Consider the following 24,018-nt stretch of genomic DNA (forward strand, 5'->3'; position numbering starts at 1 on the left):
GTAGGGTATTTGCCTTGCATGCAGTTGATCAATGTGTGGGTTTTGATCCCCAGCATCCCATATGTCCACCGAGCTAGGAGTGATTTCTGAACACAGAGCCAGGAGTAACCCCTGAGAGCCACCGAGTGTGAGCCCCCTCAAAAAAAAGTGTCAAGTTGTCAGTTTTGATTAGTGGGGTTAATGGGAACGAATCAGGGAACTATGGTGGAGAAAAATTGACACTGATAATGTGATCTGTGCTTAATTGTCTAAAGCTCAATTATTAAATAACTATAAATCATGGTTCTTTAATAAAATAGCAAAAAATTGAATAAACTTAAAATAAAAGAGAGCATGTATTACATTAAGTAAAATGTTATATGTTTTGACCCTTTAAATGAGACATTTCTTATTAATATCTTTTCCATTGGTATTGCTATAACATTCCCCAATTTTTATCGTGAGAGCATTGCTTTCAAGTGGGATTTTATTATTTTAATCTTCTTTGTATATAATTTTATAGTTGTGTACCCAGCTATCTTTGTAGACTCATGAGTTCAGGACTTTCAGTTCAGTTCTGTACTGGGAACCAACTAAAGCCATATGGTACTTGGAATTGACTTTGGGGCCCACCGAATGTAAGGCTTGTGCCCTCTTTGAGGTATTTCCTCCACCCTTATCTTAATTTTTAAGTGTGATTTTACAATTAAATATTTGTCTTAATTTTGTTTCATGTTATTAAAATTATTATTAAAAATTTCTGTGTTTCCAGCTGTAGAAACCTTGGTTTCCAAGCATATTTTTATTTTCTAGTTGTGGGCTAAATGGAATGAAGATTAACCTGGTTTTAGATATAAAAGAACTTTTGTTTATATATAAATAGTGGACAGATTTATGTTATTTTATCTATTAAATTATTTACAGTGCTTATTAAATTGCAACATCATTATTAGAGAAGGGAATGATTGGAAGGCATACCACTCAGTAATAAAGCTACATAAGCCTAAATTTTAACTTACATAGTCCAGATGTCTCTTAATTCTAATTGTATACTGAGGCAGATTTGAAATGAAAGCAAACTTTTAGTGAATTATGTCTTGAGGTAGATACATATAATTTTGGAGTTCATAGGAGAACTTTTTTATAAGTAGAATCATCTGGCTGTTTTCTGTCTTGCATAACAAAATGATAAATATGTTCCTTTGAAGCCGATTTGGATTTGATCAACTGGTCTATAGAATCAGGTGCATTGATTTTGCCATTGTTCAGTTTGTTTTCTTTACCAGGTGCATGCATTTGTGTTGTATTTACATGGCAGAATGGTGGTAGGTTAATTTGAAAGGATGAATTATTCACCAAAAGACTTTTCTAGTAAAAATATTTTTATTAATAATAAACTAAGGTACTTCTAATATAGAGATTTATGTTTTTACCTGGAAATTTGTTTAGTGTTTGTGCCAAACTAGGGTTGAAGATGTAGGGTCAATGGAAAGTTTCCCTTAATCTGGATTCTAGAGCTATACAGACATTGATTATGAGTGTCCATAGGGGCATTTCATAAATGAAAGTAGAGAGACAAGTTTTAAAATATATTTATCTTTGAGGTTTACCTAAAAAGCAAAGGTTTAATACATTGTTCTTGCTAGTTTTAAAGGTACAGTCTCAATGGGTTGATGGAAGGTTATTGGTGGTGTATGGTAATACATACTTCCAATAGGTGTGAAATTATACTCCTAAAACAAATACAGTAATGCAACTAACATCATCTTACTAAATAAAGGTGAGGACTTGGTGGACTCTAGGGGAAATTTAACTCAAGAATGAGCATAATAGTTCAGTAGTTCGTTTACTTGTATTACTGTGGTGAAGCTAAGTAGAGTGGGACCCCATGATTCCAAACCCTATGTGCCATTTTTAGCTTATAGTTTATTTTAGCAATTCAGTTGGGGTCTTTTTCAATTTGAACATTTTTTTTGGTTTTTCGGGCCACACCCATTTGATGCTCAGGGGTTACTCCTGGCTAAGTGCTCAGAAATTGGCCCTGGCTTGGGGGGACCATATGGGACGCCTGGGGATCGAACTGCGGTCCTTCCTTGGCTAGCACTTGCAAGGCAGACACTTTACCTCTAGTGCCACCTCGCCGGCCCCCAATTTGAACATTTAAATATACATAGGAAATTGTATACAGGTGCTTGTTGATTGAGTTCTTCAGTTCTTTTCTGTCTTGTCAGGGAATTTGGTCCCTTTCTATAGCTTTTCTTTTGTTTACAGAGTTACAGACTTTGGAGTAGACAATTGTATAGGACTGTTGGATAAACATGAATGTAAGCAGTTATACATTGGTCTTTTATGCTAGTGATAATCATAGATCATTTTTCTCATTGTTTCTGACCTGACTTGCCTGCTACAGTTGGAACACTACCTTTACTCAAAACAAAGGAGTTGCCAGCTTCTTCTGTCCTCTTCACATATCCCTTCTACATGTAAAAGTCCACCTAGATTAGATCAGCTTATAGGTATTTTTGTCTCTCACTTGACCCTCCCTCTCCTGGTTAGTGTTTGAACTGGTAAATAGAGGTTTTGGTTTGACAGGCCAGCAGCCACCCAATTTCTTGCTTTTCATGACTGTCTTCGTTTATTATTTTGCATAGCAACCCTGTTCCAGACCTGTTTACCCAGGGTTGGAAATACAGTGTGTGGTGCATTTAGCCCATATTCTTTTTTGTGTGGAAACTTTTGATCTGTGCCTCCCAGATAGATGATGGCTCAATAACTATTAAATTATTATGAGAGAGAGAGAGAGAGAGAGAGAGAGAGAGAGAGAGAGAGAGAGAGAGAGAGAGAGAGAACTGGTGCTTCTCCAGAGAGAACACAAACACATAGAGCTGGGGTTCTTCAGAGTGGAACAAAACAATAAAGAGAAATTTTTAAATAAGTTTTCAGGGCTGGAGTGGTGGCGCAAGTGGTAAGACAGCTGCCTTGCCTGCGCTAGCCTAGGATGGACCGCGGTTCGATCCCCCGGTGTCCCATTTGGTCCCCCTAGCCAGGAGCGATTTCTGAGCACATAGCCAGGAGGAACCCCTGAGCGTCACTGAGTGTGGCCCACAAAGCAAAAAAAAAGTTTTCACTAACATAATTTACTGGTGCACATCACCTTCGATTTGCTTCTTCACAAAATCGTGTTTCATGTGTAGTCTCTTTAAAGTGGAGTCCCGTGCTTTGGCATTAGGATCGCAAGATATGTCCTGTTAAGGTTGAGAAAGTCTGAATTATCTGGTACTGTAGTGAGGTAAATAGTTGTGCTGTAAGTTTGCTTACATCATCATAGCTTAAAAAAGACGTTTCAAAATAGCACTCACAGTACATATATCAGACATGGTTATTAATAACTTCCTCAAGATTATTCGGTGTGGTGAATAAAGTTGTTCAGATCACATTTTCTCTTTAAAAATAAAACTTGAATGGCGGTAGAAGGAAGAAAGGGAACTCTTTTTGACCTGGGTTTAAAGAAGGAAATGTCAGTATGACTATTAGCTGAGACTTTATCCAATTCTGTTTATGCTTGAAAACTTTGATTTTGATTTGTTCCTTTGAGTTTGAGAGGTCTTGGCTTGATATTTGAAAAGAGTGACTTCGCTAACCTTTTGATTCCGAGTAGTGGATGGCTCTGAAATTGGTTGAGTCACTTTATACTCTTTTGAGATTTTACCACCTGTCAAAGCTGAAGAGATTTGTCCCTTTTGATTTCTGCTTCCTGAAACATTTTCCTGTTTTCTGTCATCTTCTCTGGTGGCGCTTAGGCTCTTCCTACATTTACTACATGAAACTCACCACAAAGTAAAACTCTTAAAGTGACTCAGTGTTAAAAGGTTTGTGAACTTCATTTCTGTCCTTGAAGGAACAAATAATTGGTATTTCTTGACAAGCATACTTTTTACTGGTGCCAGAGAAATAACGGCAGGGATGGTGCTTGTCTTGTATGTGTCTGTCCTGGGTTCTATTCTCAGTACCCCTGAGCACACCAAGAGTGATCCCTAATCACAGATCCAGGAGTAAGCCCTGATCACTGCCAGACAACCTTCCCCCAAAAGAATACAACTAGGGACCAAAGAAATTATCCAAAACAAGTTGCTTTTATGCATTTGGCGACAGGTAAACAGAAATGTAATCCCAAGAAAAGTGAAACAAAAAAGTGAAACAAATGAAATGGTCACCCTAACTTTTCAACAGCAGTGTTCTGCATCATTGTATTGTGAGAGGGAAACCAAGAAGAACCTGTAGTATTGCTAAGCTGATGAGACAGAATGCATGGAGGCATTCTCAGCTGTTAGGAATTTGTGTCACAGAGAACTGGAGTTGTGGGAGTTAGATTCTCAGCTATTACTCCACTTATGTACATCATTGTCTCTTTCTTTATCTCAGGAGGGATCTACACATGAAATTTAGAGAACATGTTGAGCCCAGGCTAATAACAGCAACAAGAGTAATTGCTTGGTAACTTTAAATTGAAAGCCTTCCAGCACTCATATGGTACTGAGAGACATTGAGATTTTATAGCAAGAGCTGAGAAACCTTGTTGAACACCCAGGGCACTCAACGGAATCCCAGAGGGGGGAAGTCTTACTTATGGTTAATATAGAACTAGGTGGTCTTAGAGGATAGGTTATATGAAACCCAAACTAACAGTACTTGTACATAAGCCTTGAGAAACAATTATCAGCAAAGATTTTAAATTCGCTAGCAGATAAAGCTCATATTTGAAGATGGTACAATCAAAATACTCAAAAATATGATTATAATATTTGATATTCCAAACTGGACATTCTAAGATGCACTAAAATGTGATTCTTAACCAGGAATAAATTAGATAAAAGAAACAGAACCAGAAATGATATTTACAGAGTTAAACAAGGGCTTTAAAAACAGCTTCAAATGTCATAGCTTTAAAATGGCCATGAAAATATGTTGAATTAAAATAAATAGCATGAAAAAATAAATACCATGACTAATGAATAAAGACCATGTAAAGAATTAATAGAGTCCTGGAACTAAGAAATCCTGAAGAAAAATTAATGGATGCTGGGTCAGAGAGCACAGTGGGTAGAGTGATTGTCTTGTCTATGACCAAACCAGAATCAATCCCAGCACCCCATATGTTCCCCAAGTTCACCAGGAATAAACTTTGAGTACTCTCAGGTGAGGTCAAAAAGCCCCGAACCCTCTAAAATACTAGATGAGATTAATATCAGATTAGGCTGCAAGGGAAAAAAAAATCAATGAATTTGAAGATGTAAATGCATGGCTGCATATTTCTTCATATCTTCATATCTTACTGACATCCTAAATAAAGCTATCTAACCTCTATAAGGAATTTAGAGAGGAAATGTTGAAGATGCTTAACATTTTATTGGCTATAAAATAATAAAACATAAGGTGCTATGAGTGCAGAAATGAGAAAACATCAAATAACACAACTGCAAAACCTGGTAGCCTAAAGGAACTTGAAGGCCTCACTAGCAGAGTAACAGGAGCTGAGGACAGAATCAGTTAGGAGTAGAAATCCTCCGAACAACAAGATGGGAAACAACCACAAAATAAATGAGCAGTTGACCAGAGAACTCTGGGATGAATTCAAAAGGAAAAATATAAGAATCATCTGGGTCCAAGATTTCATGGAAGGCAACAATGACCAAGAGGCAAACAGTCAAATGCATTATTGCTGAGAAGTTCTCAGATATGGAGAGCACATGACCCAGATTCAGGAGGCCTGAGGGTATTAGCTAAAAGAGATCCAAAGAAAGGCTCAAAGACACACCCTGATCAGAATGACAAAAACTGGAAGGATTTGCCTTAACAATTAGGCAAGAAATGCCTTAATTGGGTATTAATGCCCCTTTGTGGGTTTCTCAATATTTGCTGATGATATGATACTATATTTAGAACAACCTAAATATTACCCCAAAAGCCACTTGAAACAATATATTTGTATAGAAGAGTCAGGATACATAGTTAATGTGCAAAAGTTAGTTGCTTCCTTATATGCCAGTAATGAAAGAGGAGAGAAATTTTCAAAATCTCATTCATGATTGTACTTCAGAAAATAAAATAAGAGGAGGCCAGAGCGATAGCACAGCAGGTAGGGGATATACTTGCATGTGGCCAACCTAGGCCCAAATACTGGCATACCATATGGTCCTCTGATCCTGCCAGGAGTATCCTCAGTGCTGTAAGGTGTGGCCCCCAAACCAAAAAAATAAATAAATAAAAGAGCATGCACGGAAATGGAAACGATCCCTTATTCATGGATTGGAAGGTTTAACATCAAAATGGCAATACTCTCCAAGGCTAGATTCAATTCAGTTCCTATAAGAATATCTGTCCCATTTTTCAGAAAAAAAAATAGATCAAACAGTCCTGAAATTCATATGGAACACTAACATACACACATATACACACCCTCCCAAATAGTCAAAGAAATTCTTGGGGGGAAAACATGGATGATATTAATTAACCTATCTTCTGCCTGTACTACAAAATAATAGTAACCAGAACAGCACAGTACTGAAATAAAGGAAGACTCTCCAATTATTGAAACAGAATTGAAAATACAGATGCAGACTCCAAGGTATATAACCAGTTAATCTTTGATATAAGAACAACTAATGTAAGCTGAACAAATAATTGCTAGAAAATGTTCAGTTGTGGTGAAATTCAAGAAAACAAAACTAGTGCTATTATAATCAAATAGCTAAAAATCAATTCTACAAAGAATATTTAAAAAATATCTAAAAAAGATGACAATGATAAGAAATCATATCACCAGAAGATATACAAGATAAAAGATAATGGGATGTCTTTAAAGTGCTACAAGAAAAAGTACTGTCTCAAATATGATCTGTAATAAAAATAATTTTTAAAAACTGAACAGAAAATCATGCTGGTAGGGTGCTTGCTTTGCATGCTCTTGACCCAAATTTGATCCCTGAGCCCCATGAGGCAAACATCACCAGACATAGCCTAAATAGCAAACAATAAAACCAAAACAGAATAAAAGCAACAAACAAGTGAAAATGAAATATATTATTTCAGACAGGAAGGATCTAAAAGGATTATCACCAAATAACTGGGACCTACAAGAAAATTAAAGGGAATTTTTCAAACTGAAGGAATTGATACCAGATGGAAGCTTGACTTTCTCGCAGGGGTCTCAAACTCAATTTACCTGGGGGCCGCAGGAGGCAAAGTTGGGGTGATCCTTGAGTACCAAGTCAGTAGTAAGCCTTGAACATTGGGGGTGTGTGTGACCCAAACAACTAAAACAAAACAAAACAAAAAAAGATTCCTCTAGGGCAGGGCCACAAAATGTTGTACGGAGGGCCGTGAGTTTGAGACCTCTGCTCTAAAGTAAAGAAAGAATGCTAGATAAACACAGTAATTGTGGGGTCAAGACAAACTTGCCTTGTCTTATATTTTTAAATATAAAATGATTTTTATTTTGTTTATAATTTTGATTTTGGGCCACACCCAGTGATGCTCACTGGTTACTCCTGGCTATATGTTCAGAAATTGCTCCTCGTTTGGGGGACCACATGGGACACTGGGGATCGAACGGAGGTCCATCCTATGTCAGCCATGAGGAAGGCAAATGCCCTACTGCTGTGCTATCACTCTGGCCCCATAAATATGAGGTGATTTTTTTGTTTGTTTTGGGGGCCACACCCTTTTGAAACTCAGGGGTTACTCCTGGCTATGTGCTGAGAAATCACTCCTGGCTTGGGGGACAATATGGGATGCCGGGGGATCGAACCGTGGTCTTTCCTAGGCTAGCACTTGCAAGGCAGACATCTCACCTTTAGAGCCACTGCTCCGGCCCCATGAGGTGACTTTTAAAACAAGATCAGTACTAACTATGACATTTATATGATACATGGTTATAAACTGATGATAGTCTCAAGTGATCATGGGATTTATGTTACATATGTTACATAATATTACTTGAAAGTGAAATGTGATAAAGATCTTATGTAACCCTGAACAATTTTAGGAATGTGACAAAATTAATATCAAAATATAGTTAATTCAAGAGTTTATAAAATAGGAACAGAGAGCATAAAGGAAATATGCTAAACAAATATAAAGATGGTAGTTATACTTGCAGCCACATAGAAGCATAAGAGAATGAATCTTAAAGATTTCTATCACTTGAACATTTTTTCTAACTGTATGAGATCAATGTTAACTTATTGTGATGATCATTTCTGGTTGCTTTTTTTTGGGGGGGTCACACCCAGTGATGCTCAGAAATGTTCAACTCTTCTTGGCATTGGACTTAGGGAATCATGCCTGAAGGGCTCGGGGACCATATGCATTATTAATATCTAACCCAAGTAGTCTGCGTGCAAGGCAAGCACTTCCCCACTGTTCTCTTGCTCAGGCCTTTGAAGATCATTTCTCAGTATACACAAATATAAAATTAATATGTTGCATACATGAAACAAATATAAAACCATGCCAGTTTTGAAAGTATGTAAAAATAGAGATGAAAAAAGATATATTATGCAAGTACTAATCTATAAGAGGCAAATTAAACTTTTTAGGACCAGCACTGTTACCAGAAGTAGTGAAGGACATTTCACTTCACTTTTATACACTTTTATACATAGAAGTATAAAGTGTGGGGCCAGAAAGATAGCATTGAAGTGGGCATTTGCCTTGCATGCAGAAGGGCAGTGGTTCGAATCCTGGCACCCGATATGGTCCCCTGAGCCTGCCAGGAGCGATTTCTGAGAGGAGAGCCAGGAGTAACCCCTGAGCGCTGCGAGTGTGAACCAAAAATGAAAACAAAAACAAAGTCTAATGTGTTCAGTTCAGCCAAAAGACAACAATCTTATACGTATATAAGCCATCAAAGCCTCAAAGTGAAGGTGTATATATCACTGCCTAAGTGGATGGAAAACAACAAATAGCTGAAAGCATCATTAGACAAAAACACCGTTAGATTTGGGTATTTCAATATTCTTGAACCACAATCTATAGAATAAACAGCAAAAAATAGGGAGAAATTTGACAACCAGACTTGACCAAATTGACAATTCAAAACACTGGGCCTTAGGGCTGGAGCAGGCAGGGACACAGTGGATAGGGCGTTTTGGGCATTCCCTATGGAACCCTGAACCTGCCAGCAATGATTTCTGAGAGCAGAGCAAGGATTAACTTGAGTGCTACTGGGTGTAGCCCAAAACAAAAACAACCAAACAAATAAAACCCAAAACAAATAAACAAAAACACTGGGCCTAAGATTCAAAGCTTTCACCACTGCCATTTTCCTGGCAGATAAAATGACTCACCTCCTCCACCAAACTCCAAAAGAAAATAATGGCAGCCTATACTGCCCAGGTAGTTCAGTCCTAGCTAAAACATCTGTGATATGCTCAGAAAAGGGCCGGCAAATTCTCCTTTGTGCATCAACTACAACAGCCCAATGCTACCCCCTATACCCTGACAGAAACAGCCTTATTTAGAGACTGAAATCAGACTACAAGGATGAAAATTCCCCTGCACTCAACCCACCACCGAAAAAACCAGCCTTCCCACACATTACCAACTCTTCCTGGTAAAAAAAAATGACTAGACTCCTCCACTAAGCTTCAAAAGAAAATGATGTGCACTAATACTACCTGGATTGTCCAGTCTTGTCTGATACTTCTGTGGCATTCTTAGGAAGAGTGAGGGACAGATTCTCCTTTCTGCTTGAATTACAGTAGCCCACTGCCAACCCCTACACCCTCGACAGAAAGGGTCCAGCTCCATGACTTAACCTTATCACACTTCAAAGCCACCAAATTAGTTTCAAATCTATAAATCCTGGACCACACAGCCATGTGGACATGTGTCACCTCAGTATCTTATAGTGGTGCCAGCCCAGTAATATCCTAGGAAATCTAATGGGAAAGTTACTAAGCAATATACCAAGCTCAGTAAGCCTAAACAGTAACACATACAGCTCAACTAGCATGAACCACAAAGCCCAGTAAATCCTTAGACACCAATTTTAGACACTCCTTGGAGAGATATAATAATCATTTCAAATTGACCTGTTTTGATCTATGTTTTGATAATTCCATTTGCCTTCGTGTTGTAACAGGCAATAGAAGTAAATCTGTGCCTACATGGAGGCAGGCAGGCTATGATGGTGGATGGGCGATTGGGGACACTGGTGGAGGGGAGTCATGTTGATGGTGAGATTTGTGCTTGAATATTTAATGCCGGAACTGACTATTATGAACAACTTGGTAAGTAGTGTGAAAATTAGGGGAAAATTCACCAGGTATATTCACTAAGACAGTATTTTGGGTCATAATATGAAGCCAAATATATTTAGGAGAATTGAAATAAAATTAAGTGTAGCTGAAAACAGTCCAATAGAGCACACATCCTGTTTTTCTCCTGAGACAAAACATACATTTTGTTTTTCTCCTTAACAGAGCTCATGTCTTGTTTCCCCCTTAATCAGAGTCCTATTTTCCCCTTAAACAGTGTCCTGTTTTGCCCTTAAACAGAGCACTTATCCTATTTTTCTCCTTTTCCTGTTTTCCTCTTAACTTGATTGTCTGAAACATATTATAAATATCCCATCCCCACTTAAAATAAAGGGTGTTGAAGTGGCTCATGGATCGTTTTTGAATCTAAGCTCTACTCCTCTGGGATCTGACATCCCCAACTTCACTTACAACTATCTTCTCTTAGCAAAATTAATTTGATAAATTGCCCATTATATTTTTGAATTAATCATAGTTCAAAGGAATTAAAAGTGAATTAACATCAAAGATAGTTTAATGGATTGGAGCACATGCTTTTTTGTACAAAGGCCCAGGTTCTATTCTTGGCACTGTGTTCTCCTGAGTATCACTGGATACAGTCACTATGAATGAGCCAGGAAAAGCCCCTGAGCACCATTGGGTGTGGCCCAGAAAAGAAAAGGACAAAAAACACAAAGGAAATTAGAAGATGCTTCAAAGAAAATTATAATGAAAACCTCCAAAGTTCAAATTTGTGTGATGAGCCATAACTTACACAGTACTTACAATCCAAAGAGGGAAATTTATAGCTTCAAAACAGGGAAGCTCTAGAATCTGTAATATTATTCCAGTCTAATTTTCTAGAAAATAAAATAAATTTTAAGCCCTGTATAAGAACACGATTAGTAGTGTAAGAATCAATAAAATGGAAAATAAATTTATGAAATATAAAGTTAACTTATTGGGGCTGGAGTAATGGTATAGCAGGTGGGATATTTGCCTTGCATGCAACTGCAACTGACATGGGTTCGATCCCTGGCATTTCATTGGGTCCCCCAAGCACTGCCAAGAGTAATTCCTGAGCGCAGAGTCAAGAGTTACTCCTGAGACCACTGGATATGTCCCCAAACATAAAACAACCAAACCCCCCAAAATTTAGCTTCTTGAAAATATCATTAATATATGATAAAACTATATATTGATTAATGGAGATAAAAAGAAAATACACAGATTAACGCAAATGAGTGGCCATCACGTAGAGGTATTATCGTAAAAGATAATAAGCGTATTTTGTGAAATGTTTTATGTCAATAAAACCAATCTTTGCCTTCCGTCTCATATAAAAGCAATGCATGAACCTAAATTAAATTGTTATTTAGAATCTCTATTTTTCTTTGTTTTTGGTTTTTGGGTCACACCCAGCAGCACTCAGGGGTTACTCCTGGCTCTATGCTCAGAAATTGCTCCTGGTGGGCTCGGGGCACCATATGGGATGCTGGGATTCGAACCACCATCCTTCTGCAGCTAAGTCAAACGCCTTACCACTGTGCTATCTCTCTGGCTCCTAGAATCTCTATTTTTGAGGGACAAAACTTTATAGTTCTGGAACATAAATGTGAACCAGCAAACTTGAAAATTCTTCAAAAATTAAAATGTATGTTTTTAAGATGGGTTATGGGTCAGAGAGTTAATACAGCAGATAGGGCCTTGTACATGGCAAACCCTGGTTTGATTCCTGGTTTCACATAAGGTTCGATAGCTTTGCTAGCAGTGATATCTGAGCACATCATCCCCATCTGCTAGTTATGGCCCATGCACCGTCCCAAGCCTGCAATTTGGATGATTTATATAAAATATTTGAAAAGGCAAAAATATTGTCACCAAAAATAGATTAGCCATTGTCAGGCCCAATAAAAAGTGAATATTTATTTATTATACATAATTATATTTTAATAAAATCAATTTTTAAGAAGCAGTATTTTGGAGGCAGTGATATTAATTCAATGAAAATTCTCAACCTTTCACATAATAAAGGTTCTTAGGTATTTTAGAGTAGAAGTTCTGAAGATGTTGAACTGCCTTGTGAAATCTGAAAATAGAGGACAAAGCAAAGGTAATTTAAGCATTCCTAATAGGAAATATGAGACCCAGAAGTAGGTACAGAGGTACAGCATGTAGGACACTGTTTTGCATATGGTCGACCCCATATAGTTCTCTAACCCATGCCACTGGGTATAATAAGCCCACCCAAATCCCACCTAATGGAAAATAGGGTTCTCAATTTAGCACTTTGTCTTACATTCTGCTTTCTTCCCCATTTTTCTGAATTCCCTCTATAAAGCTAAGTCTGTCCATCTTCTTTCTCCAAAGTAGCAAATAATCTAGCTGAAGGATTTTAAAATAAAAAATGAGCTTTCTAAAGTCAGAAAATATATGATATATGTCACATATTCACATGTTACATCTGCTCACTTTGCAAGGGGATCCAAGGGGGAGGTGTTAGATTCCATTCTGCTTTTACCCTAAACAAAGGCATTCCCCAATTTCCTCCAACTTTCAATTATCTCTTTGACATGTAAAAGTCCACCTAGACTAGACCAACTTTTGCCCCTCACTTGACCCTCCCGCACCGGGTTGGGATTTGCACTGGTAAATAAAAAGAGGTTTTGGTTTGGTGGGCCCAGAGACCACAAAAGGTGAGAAGCCATCCTACTCCATGGTTCTCTCCTTTATGACTTATCTTGGTATATTAATTTGTACAGAGACCGTGCTTCAGACCTACTCACACATGGTTGGAAAAACAATTGGTTGATTTATTTACAACTTTCCATCTGTTTTTACATTTGCATCCAGAACAATCTGGGCCAGTATTTAGTATGTTCTCTATCTGGAAATTGAATGAATTCTGAGTGTAAGACAAGATGGTAGAAATGATGTGGGGAATGAAGATAAAATGTACCCAAGACATATCAAAGCAAAGTTTTAACCACTGAGCTCCATCCTTTTGGTTGTAGAGCTCAAGCCTCAGATGGTGAAGCCAGGCATTTGATCTTCAGCCACAAATATTCCCTTCCAAAGTTATAAAACAAATCCTGTAGTTTTTCATTGCTTTGTTTAGATGTTATGAATTTCAGGACCATCGAGCATGTACATAGACAGAAGCACCAACCACAGTTCCCATAATAGTTTGTAACGACCTTAAAATTAGTTACTAAATCAATATTCATTATAAAAGACTGAAAGCTGATTTGCTTAGTGGTCTTTGCATATGTTTAATTTAGAACAGCAATTTCCAAACGTTTTATTCCAGCAGACCAGCACCTGTCCTGTGTGCTGGTTAGAAGCCATTAGTTATAAATATGACAGTCAACCTTCCAACTGTCACTGGTCTGTGGACTGGTGACTGAAGAACTTTGCATTAAAATTTTAAACCCTTTGTATCCTCAGTAGATGATCAAAGGTTTTCTAGAGAAGTGCAAGTTTCAAGTTCAAACTTTATGCTGCCATCACATTCTGCTCTAATTTGAATCTTTGATGAAAAAGTGCCTGGGAGATGATTTAGTGGCTTAAAACTCATGAGGTCATGACTTTAATTTAGTGCCACTGCATGGACCATTTTGAAAGCCCCACTGTGTGGAATCCCCAGTGAGAGGAAAAATGATTCTTTATAGAACAGGAGCATAAAACAGGTTTTATGGCATTTGCCTTGCATGCAACCATTTTAACAATATCCCAGCACTGCCTATCCCTGATACAATCCTGGTATAGCCCAATCCTCCTTCAGACCCTTTTAAGATATTGGTAGTAAGACATTTTTTTTGCCTTTTATAATTCTTAGGAAAAATTAAGTCTTGAATGTTCAAGATCTTTAAGCAAATGGATTCACACTATGAATTCCAAATACATGATTTCATTTGTCATTTAAACTTTATGAAATAAATTTTCATAAATTTACATACAAATGTATTTTCCCATTGCAGGTACTCTTTATCTTCTTACTGGGACAAGATGTTCTCTAAATAATAAAAATACTGATGATCGGGCCCGGAGAGATAGCACAGCGGCGTTTGCCTTGCAAGCAGCCGATCCAGGACCAAAGGTGGTTGGTTCGAATCCCGGTGTCCCATAGGGTCCCCGTGCCTGCCAGGAGCTATTTATGAGCAGACAGCCAGGAGGAACCCCTGAGCACCGCAGGGTGTGGCCCAAAAACAAACAAAAAATACCAATGATCACAGTGTATCGAATTTGAGTGAATTTTTGAAAAAAAAAATCGAAGAAAGGCCCAGAGAGAGTTGGCTTGATGCTTGTCTTGCATGCAGCTCACTCAAATTGATTCCCTGATACTACACGTGGTCTCTGAGCTCATAGCCAGGAGTCACTATAAAGCATCACTGAGTGTGGTCCCAAAACAAAAACAAGAAATTTTACTCAAAGGCCAAGAAATGAGGCAGAGTTGAGAACACACATATGCACCCCTATCTGTGTCCCATTTCTGGCAACATATTGTTCTCCTCCAGGGGTCCTCAAACTTTTTTAAACAGGGGGCCAGTTCACTGTCCTTCAGACTGTTGGAGGGCCAGATTATAGGAAAAACAAAAATTATGAACACATTTCTATGCACACTGCATATATCTTATTTAGAAGTGAAGAAACAAAATGGGAATAAACACAATACGTGGCCCGCGGGCCGTAGTTTGAAGACCCCTGTATGATAGATGTAGCCCTATAGGCTTCCAATCACTGCTATCTTGGTTCAGATATCCCCAGCACCCCAAGAACTACGCCACATCTCACCCCTTAGGTTCATGCACTGCACCACCAGCCTGGTTGGTGAAGAGCTACCAGTGAGACACCCAAATTTTCTGAGTATTGCTTGGGGCCTTGCCCTTGGTAAAATAAATTGCAGATTATTGCTTTGGATTTGCTGAAGGAAATAGTCTATTTTGTTTAAAATTGAGCCGAATCAAGCTAATTCTTTAAACAATACTTTTTATATCCAATTATGTATCAATGGTGATTAACCTTGATTTATAAGATATACATGTATTTAATATTCTCAGTCAGATGAAAGACTTTACACTGCCTTCCTATTGTATTTTCCTAAATTAGCATTATAAAATTGAAAAACAATATAATGCTGCTCTGCTAAAATTTCTGATAACACCAAGCCAAAAATATTTAGTCTCTCCAGATATGTGGAGATATGCTTTGTTTAAGCAGTTTGACCTGATCTCTCTGATCCCGTGGGATCTAGGCTGTTGTTTACAAAGGTTGGAAAGAAGAGTGTGATAATTACCATGTGGGTAATGCTGCTGCAATTTATGTTTCTCACCACCTGGTGGCTTCATTAATGCATCTTCTTTCTGTGCAGTAAATGGTTGTTGTAGATTAGAAAGTGTAATATTCCAGAGTGTTTTATAGGGGAAAAAGGGAAGAGAGAGGAAAAGAGAGAGAAGAAAATGACTGCCATAGAGGCAGGCAGGGATGAGGGCAGAAGAGAGGGTGGGGGGTTGAGGGAAATTGGGCACCTTGGTGCTTGGTGAAGGGCTGGGTGTTGGACATTGTATGATTGAAACTCAATTATGAACAGCTTTGTAACTATGTATCTCACAGTGATCATTTAAAGAATTTATTTAATAAAAATATTAGGTGTGAAATCAAAGGTTAAGGTATTTACTTGTATTTACTTGACTCTGGTTCAATTTCTGGCATAACATGTGTTCTGCCAGTATTAATAACTATATCTCAGTGATTTTTGAGTTGTACAAAGCCAGGAATAAACCCATGTACCATGGGATGTGCCCTTCTCCCAAAAGAAAAGCGTGCTTGGTTTACATAACCCCTACTCGGGCTCAACCCGAGTTTGATCTCTAGCATCTCATATGGTCCCTTGAGTCCATCAGGAGTGATACTTTATATATGTGTTTATATACATACATATATATATAATATCTTTAAGCACCATGATTACAAACATGTTCGTAGTTGGGTTTTTGTCATAAAAAAGAACAACCCCCTTTACCAGTGCAATTTTCCCACCAGCAATTTCCCCCTCCCCCTGATCTCCCATCCCCTGCTTGAATTTGAGGCAGGCGTTTTACTTCTCTCATTCACTACCATTGTCATGATAATTGTCAGCGTAGTTATTTTTCTAACTGAATTCACCATTCTTTGTGGTAAGCTTCATACCGTGGAATGGTCCTTCCAGCCTTCAACTCTATAGTCTCTGGAAATTATTACAATACTATATTTGATTTTTCTTAAATCCCACAGATGAGTGACACTTATCTGTGTCTATTTGTCTCACTCTGACTTATTTCACTCAGCATAATAATCTCTATGTCTATCCATATATAGACAGATTTTATGACTTCACTTTCCTGACAGCTGCATAGTATTCCATTGTGTATATGTCCCACAGTTTCTTTAGCCACTCATCTGTTGTAAATAGCACTGCAATGAATATAGGTGTGCAGAAGGCATTTTTGTTGTGTTTTCTTATGTGTGTGTGTGTGTGTGTATGTCGTCTGTGTGTGTTCCTAGGAGTGGTATATCTCTAGGAGTGGTACAGCTGGATCATATGGGAACTCAATTTCCAGTTTTTTGAGAAATCTCCGTATTGTTTTCCATAGAGGCTGGGGTAGACAGCATTCCCACCAGCAGTGAATGAGAGTTCCTTTCTCCTCATATCCCCATCAGCACTGATTATTATTCTACGTGATGTATGTCAGTCTCTGTGACATGAGATGGTACCTAATTGTTTTTATTTGCAACTCTGATGATTAGTGATATGGAGAATATTTTCATGTGTCTTTTGGCCATTTGTAGTTCTTCTTTAAGGAAATATTCATTTCTTCTCCCTGTTTTTGATGGGGTTAGATTTTTTTTCTTGTTAAATTCTGTCAGTACCTTGTATATTTTAGACATTAGCCCCTTATCAGATGAGTATTAGATGAAACGAGTGATTCTTGAGTACAGAGCTGGGATTATCCCCCTGAGCACCACCAGGTTTTACCCTAAAATAAAATAACCTCCCAGAAATCCCCTATAAAATTCAGGAGGTTGTTACCATCTGAAATTTCTGCTTCTCCCCTCCATACTTACCTGCTCTACTTTTTATTCCTCTCAAGGCTTCCAGTCACTTTGAATTTTAAATGATCTGGAAGAGAAACCTGTCTACAATCCCTAGAATGTTGTAGTTGGAAAAGACCACAGTGAGTTATTAAGGCAATCAAATTACCTCCTATTGCTTGAACATTCCATCTTGCCCTCCTTATGCTCTATCTTTTCCGAGGTTGTCCAGCCAAGTACAGCATTTCTTCCTGCACTTTGCCCCCCTGATTTAATCATGCCATCATCAATGACTGCATAGCATTCGAAGAAACCATCCGATTTGTTTGAATATCTTCCAACATATTTTCATAAATATTTGGTTTTTACTTTTCTACTTACCTTACCAATTTAAGTGTTTGCTTAAGGACATGAAACTATAAAAAGAATGAAATCCTGATATATTTTAGTGGAATAGCTAAGGGAAGTGAAGCAGAGGCATTTTTGTTAGTTGTATTTATTTTGGTTTGGGGACACAGCTGGTGGTGCTTGGGCTTCGGAGTGGTGCCAAGGTCAAGCCCATACCTCCAAAATGCCATGCATGGACTTCAGTTCTTTCAGATATCTTTAGGCCTCTGTTAAATGCCTAGCATTTTTAGTGTTTTTGATCAGAAATGAATTAATCTCCACTTTGTTCTCAAGTCACTGAAGAAGAGAAAAGATCTATAATGTCAAAACTTAGGTTTGTGGGGCCGGGCGGTGGCGCTAAAGGTAAGGCGCCTGCCTTGCCTGCGCTAGCCTTGGACGGACCGCGGTTCAATCCCCCAGTGTCCCATATGGTCCCCCAAGCCAGGAGCAACTTCTGAGCACATAACCAGGAGTAACCCCTGAGCATTACCGGGTGTGGCCCAAAAATAAAAAAAAAAAAAGAAGGCTAGTCGTGGCTTAAAGGAGAACTTTGGGGGCCGGGCGGTGGCGCTAAAGGTAAGGTGCCTGCCTTGCCTGCGCTAACCTTGGACGGACCGCGGTTCGATCCCCCGGCGTCCCATATGGTCCCCCAAGAAGCCAGGAGCAACTTCTGAGCACATAGCCAGGAGTAACCCCTGAGCGTTACTGGGTGTGGCCCAAAAACCAAAAAAAAAAAACAAAAAAAAAAACAAAAAAAAAACTTAGGTTTATCATTATTTATGTTTATTATACTCATTGAGAAGCTATCAGAGAATTTTTGTTTTCGGGCCACACCTGACCATGCTCAGTCATCAGGGCATTTTGAAAACATAATAGTTTAAGTCTGCCAGTGGAGCTGTTGTTATCTAGAGATATTTCATTTAGGAGATCTTAGGGGAGATCATTGAGATGTATATACATAAACATAATATATATTTATATTACTATCCACAATAGTGGTCCTGGTTTTACCAAGTTAAAAAGAAAAGCATTCAGTAGTTGAAATTCCTGTTAAAAGATGACTTGATATCCCAGGCGGGCCAGGGATAGCTCAGTGCCATAGCTCCTGCAGTGCCATAGCTCCCTGGTCCTAACCCATTCTATTCTGGCAGCTCTGCTGTTTGGGGTTTGCAGTGGGTTAAGCACCTCAGTGAAGGTGTCAAATCCCCAGTGAGCATTGAAACCCAAAGTGTGAACCCAGCAGCACCGCACCTAACATGTATGTGAGCGGCACTCCTCCATAGTGGTGCTCTGGTGAAAATACATGTAAGATGAGTTACGAGGTGTGCCAGGCAGACCTCTGCAGTAACAGAAAAAGGGTTGGGGCAGGGAAAGGGAATAACAAGAATAGATAACACGTCTATTTTTAGGAGAGCAGCATTTGTCTGAGCAACACAAGAATTGTTGAGAAAAATAATCTCCTTCCCAGTTAATTGTTTAGAGCATTGAGATGACTAAAGTCTTAAACTCTTGTCTGAAGTCATAAGACGCTCAGTCCATAAAGCAAAAAGAAAACCAAAACACCTGGACATCACCTTTTGGCTATCATGTTATTAGTGTTTTTAATTTAAGTCATACAGCATTTGAACACTAACTTTGACAGTAACTTGTCCTCGACTTTCTTTGTCGATGCCTATGGTCATTTAGCTTTGGAAAGAATAATTCTTCCACTGTCCAGATATCTATGCATGATTTATTTGGGAATCTCTGCCATGTAGATCAGTAGAAGTTAAATTTTTGAGGTAGATTATTAAGTGTTTTGGAGATGACTGAATAGAGAAGAATCTGATCTGGGGTCAGAGTGATAGTACATCAGGTACTGTACATGTACAAATAGTGCACTGGTTTTGCACATGGTTGACCTGAATTCAATCTTTAGCATCCTATATGGTCCCCTGAGCCTTCCAGGAGTAATTTCTGAGAGCAGAGCCATGTGTAACCCCTGAGCAGAGTCAGAGGCCCTCCAAATAAGCAAGCAAACAAGAAAGAAAACATGGTATTATCAGCGAAAATTTAACATTTTAGAAAGCCGAAATATTTACCAATGATAATGCAAATATTCACATTACACTAAACTGCCAACTGTAGGATGTTTGCTTTTTTAATATCTTAAATTGGACATATTTATAGAAAGTGATATAAAGTTTGTTCTAATTATAAAATAAATTTCGAGACTTTCAGTGATAAACCATTTATATTAAGCTTCATTTAAAACTACATTGTTGGAGGCTACGGGGCCCTCTTACATCTGTTATTAGGGTATATATGTCTAAAATACAAAGTTGGGCTGAAGAGATTGTAGAAGGTAAGGCGTTTGCTTGGCACATGACCAACCTGGCTCAATTCCTGGCATTCCATATGGTCTTTGAGCAACTTCCAGAGTAATTACTGAACATCTCTGGGTATGGCCCCCAAACCAACCAAACAAAAAACAAAGAACATACAGAACTGACAACACTGTAAGAAAACACAGCTATAGTAATTCAACTTATATTATGTGCCTGCCAAGGAGGTAAGCTGGGGGCAGTGGTGGTGAGAGGGAATCCGGGAATATTGGTCAAATATTGGTAGAGGGAAGATCATCCTGTGGTGGGATTGGTGGTGAAACATGATATACCGGAAATTATTCAGAACAACTTTGAAAAGAGGGCCAGAGTGATACTAGAGCAGGTAGGGTGCTTACTTTGCATGCAGCTGACCTGGGATCAATACCAGGCACACTGTAAGGTGAGCTCTGACAGAAGTGATCTCTGAGCACAGAGAATAAGTCCTGCTAAGTATGGCCTGATAAAGCCAAATCAAAGAACGACTTTATAAATAATGGCGCCTTAGTTAAAAATATGTATGTTAAAACAAGAATTAAAGAAAAATAACCCCACATTAATGTCACGCTATTCCCGAGTTGCCCACATCTCAGCTTGGGTTGTATAATTTCTCTTCCTTTCTGCCTCTTTTCTTCTCAATTTTCCTAGATATGTTAAAGATTAAAACAGCAATACCTTCTTTCTTTTGTTTGTTTGCAGTGCTGGGATTGACTCCAGCACCTCCCACATGGAAGGGAAGTGTTCATCTGCTGTATTGCACACTTGATCCTCACATCACTCGCATGGTGCCATTTCACTTGAGTTGTTATTTGGTTCTTGAGAGGTTGTGTTTATTGGTAATTGTATGAAGTACTTTTTAAATTAAAAATGTTACTCTTTTTGCTTCTCCAAACACTAGTGTGTGTGCAGAAGAAGGGGGGCGGCTAAGCTGAAGATGATAAAATTGACCAAATTTCCTTTAACATAATAGCTTAATTCTCAACATCTTGAACATGGTTCATAGCACATACTTCCTTTTGTTTTATCAGGCAGCTGTACACATGCTGACATTATCTGTGACTTTATAGGAATCAAAGGCTGTTTGGGGGCAACTTTGTGTTTTCCATCGCACTTTTCACAGTACTTGGCCTCTTTGTTCCTTAAGTCATAAGGTGGCACAAACAGTGGTGCTCAGACTGCTTCTGTCTCTATCCTCATGGATCTCTCCCATGATGCCAAAGGGGATCAAACAGAGGTCATCTCTGGTCTCCAAAAATATTTTTTTTGGTTTTTGGGCCTCACCTGGTGACGTTCAAGAGTTAGTCCTGGCTATTCGCTGAGAAAACACTCTTGGCTTGGGGGACAATATGGGACGCTGGGGGATTGAACCGTGGCCCATCCTAGGTCAGCGCATGCAAGACAAACTCCCTACCACTTGTTCCACCACTCCGGCCCCTCCAAAAATATTTTTGAAATAGTTGATTTTACCCCTTGATCTAGCCTGGATTTTCAGATTAATAACTTGATATTTGTAAACAATAAATCAGTCATTCATGATACTTAGGTGTCATAAGTATTTATAATACTTAAGTATTAGTCATACATAATACTTAAGTATGCTGGTACACATAGGTTTGATTTCCTACTTGTTTATGTATTGATTGTGAAACTACCTCATCCGTAGAACAGTTAACAGAGAGGGTTCGGGAGAGGAAGAAATTTGCACTGGTGAAGGGATGGGTGTTGGGATATCTTATGCGTGAAACTCAATCGTGAACAACTATATCTCAGCTGATTCAATTAAAACTTATAAATTAAAAATTAAAATAAAAGTTATTAATAATGTTAGCCTTAACGGCATACAGTCCGATTAGGTTGGAATCTGAGTTCCTTGAGAGAGATCTGTTTTATAACGTTGACATCTAGCCTTGAATATAATAAATAATCAGTGTGCTTGCTTGAACTGACTTGAGAGACTTACCATCTTTTTATTTCCCATTATAGCCCGCTGTTTGTAACATGGAAGATTGGACGAGACAAAAGATTGCGTGGATGCATAGGTACTTTTTCTGCCATGAATTTGCATTCAGGACTCAGGGAGTACACACTTACCAGGTGAAGACCAATTTTTGTTACTTCTGCTTCTAGATTATTTTAAAAAATGTTAAACTTAAAACTGATTCTTTTAACTCCTTTCCCTCTACTGAATTGTTGACTTTCTTGTCTCCTTGTAAGACAGATATGTTTTTGGTTTATGTGACTATTACCTTAGCTTCTATTAAAATGTTATTTAATAGAGTCATAATATACAATGTTATATTTAGATATCCTGCAATAGAGGTTTTAATGTTTTTCTTTCTTCTTTTGTGGGTAGCTGGTTTTGTGTAACATGAAAATCAGTGATCAGGTGTTAATCAAAATTTATTATTTTCACAATGAACAAGCATTGTTTTCTCTGTTATGTTTTAAAAAAGTTGTTGGTTTATATTTTTTCTACTCTTCATTACTCTGTTCTGCACTTTCAAAATGCAGGAAGAAACCAAAGGAGAAAATATGATGCCATAGCCAGGCAACAGAATAATTTACAGTCACTATTTACTCAGAATTAATTGCAGTTACTTGTTTTGTTTCATTTGACACAATGGCAAAATATGAATGCTTCAGTATAGTTCTTAAAACTGTCCTTAATTTCTGAACTCACATAAAACTAGTTATCTGATTGTTTGGTTCAAGTTTATATTTCTGTGAAATTATGTTCTGAAGTTATTTCAAAAGAGAAAATCCTTAAATAATAAGCTATTAGTAAAATGATTTCCTGTTTTGTTCATATCTTAGCATGTTACAGATTCTGTAGTTGTATTATTCACAATCTGTCCAGTGGAAATTGGTCCCTGATGACAATTGATACCTGAAGCATGGTGCTTAATCTCCTATATATGAAAATTGTAATTCATGGCATTTTGTTAGTATACTTAATAGAAAGGTTATAGAGATGTTAGGGAATGAAGTATAATAATCACTTTGTATCAGTATTAATGTTGGAGACTGTAGACCATATAGAATTGCATACATGTAGCTCACAGTCAGTTAATAAAATTTTATTACTGTGTTTAGTATTCTTATATTTGGATGTCTAGCTTATAGCTACAGGGTTTTTGTAATTTATAGTGAAATCCAGTCAAAAGGCATAAACTTAGATGGTCAGATTCATTTTTGAATTTACAAAGATATTAGAAACTGTGATGAAAGGGTCCAGAAGCTGTTGTATATATCCACAGTGGAATACTCTGCAGCTCTAAGAAAGAACAGAATCATGCAATTGTCCACATTGCACATGCAACTGGAGGATAACATACAGAATGAAATAGAAGGAAAGAGTTCAATAAAGAATGATCTATCTCACGACAGGCTTGAAGATGAAAAGCAAAGTAGGAACAAAGGGCCAAAGACCACACAACAGGAGAACTGATCCACTTAACTGAGTTGGGAGAGGGGTTTGTAAGAACGGGCATTGGGAGTCCTCAGGTAGGGAGAATGGGTACAATGGGAATGACAGTGGTGCTGAAGTGATGTGCATGGTAAGCCGTCATTAACAGTATTGCAAATTACAGAAATTTGTGGTTGAAAAGTTTTTTAAGGTAAATAAATGTTCAAAGTTATGGAAAAACAGAATTTATTATACATTTCCTAAAATATTTTGTCACGAGAACACTAGTATCAGTGGATTGCTTGAAAATAGGATTCTATGGCCAAAGCAGTTTTGGCAACCTGAGTATTTAAACAGTCCTGTTCACTGCAGAATTTCTCAGAATTTGTTTATGGTTTTGTGACTCTCTAAGGGAGAGAGGAATTCAGCTTTTTTAGTTTTCACTTTGTTTCATGGGAGGTCGAGGTTGGGGGAGTCATCTTTTATCCCCTGTCTGATTTCTTATGTCATCAGT

At 38.0% G+C, this 24,018-nt stretch overlaps 1 protein-coding gene across 2 annotated transcripts in view; it reads left to right on the plus strand.

Annotated features, from left to right (window-relative positions):
* Nucleotides 1–24,018, plus strand: part of AMMECR1 (AMMECR nuclear protein 1) — a 138,644-nt gene that overhangs the window by 53,126 nt on the left and 61,500 nt on the right. Inside the window, exon 2 of one of the 2 annotated variants that reach the window (XM_049767606.1) lies at nucleotides 22,082–22,192. The exons of the other annotated variant lie outside the window; for it this stretch is intronic. Within the exon in view, the coding sequence (XP_049623563.1) occupies nucleotides 22,082–22,192 (111 nt within the window). The remainder of the gene's footprint in view (nucleotides 1–22,081; nucleotides 22,193–24,018) is intronic. 2 annotated transcript variants of the gene reach the window in all.

The sequence above is a fragment of the Suncus etruscus genome, chromosome X, assembly GCF_024139225.1.
Source record: "Suncus etruscus isolate mSunEtr1 chromosome X, mSunEtr1.pri.cur, whole genome shotgun sequence".
NCBI lineage: Eukaryota > Metazoa > Chordata > Mammalia > Eulipotyphla > Soricidae > Suncus > Suncus etruscus.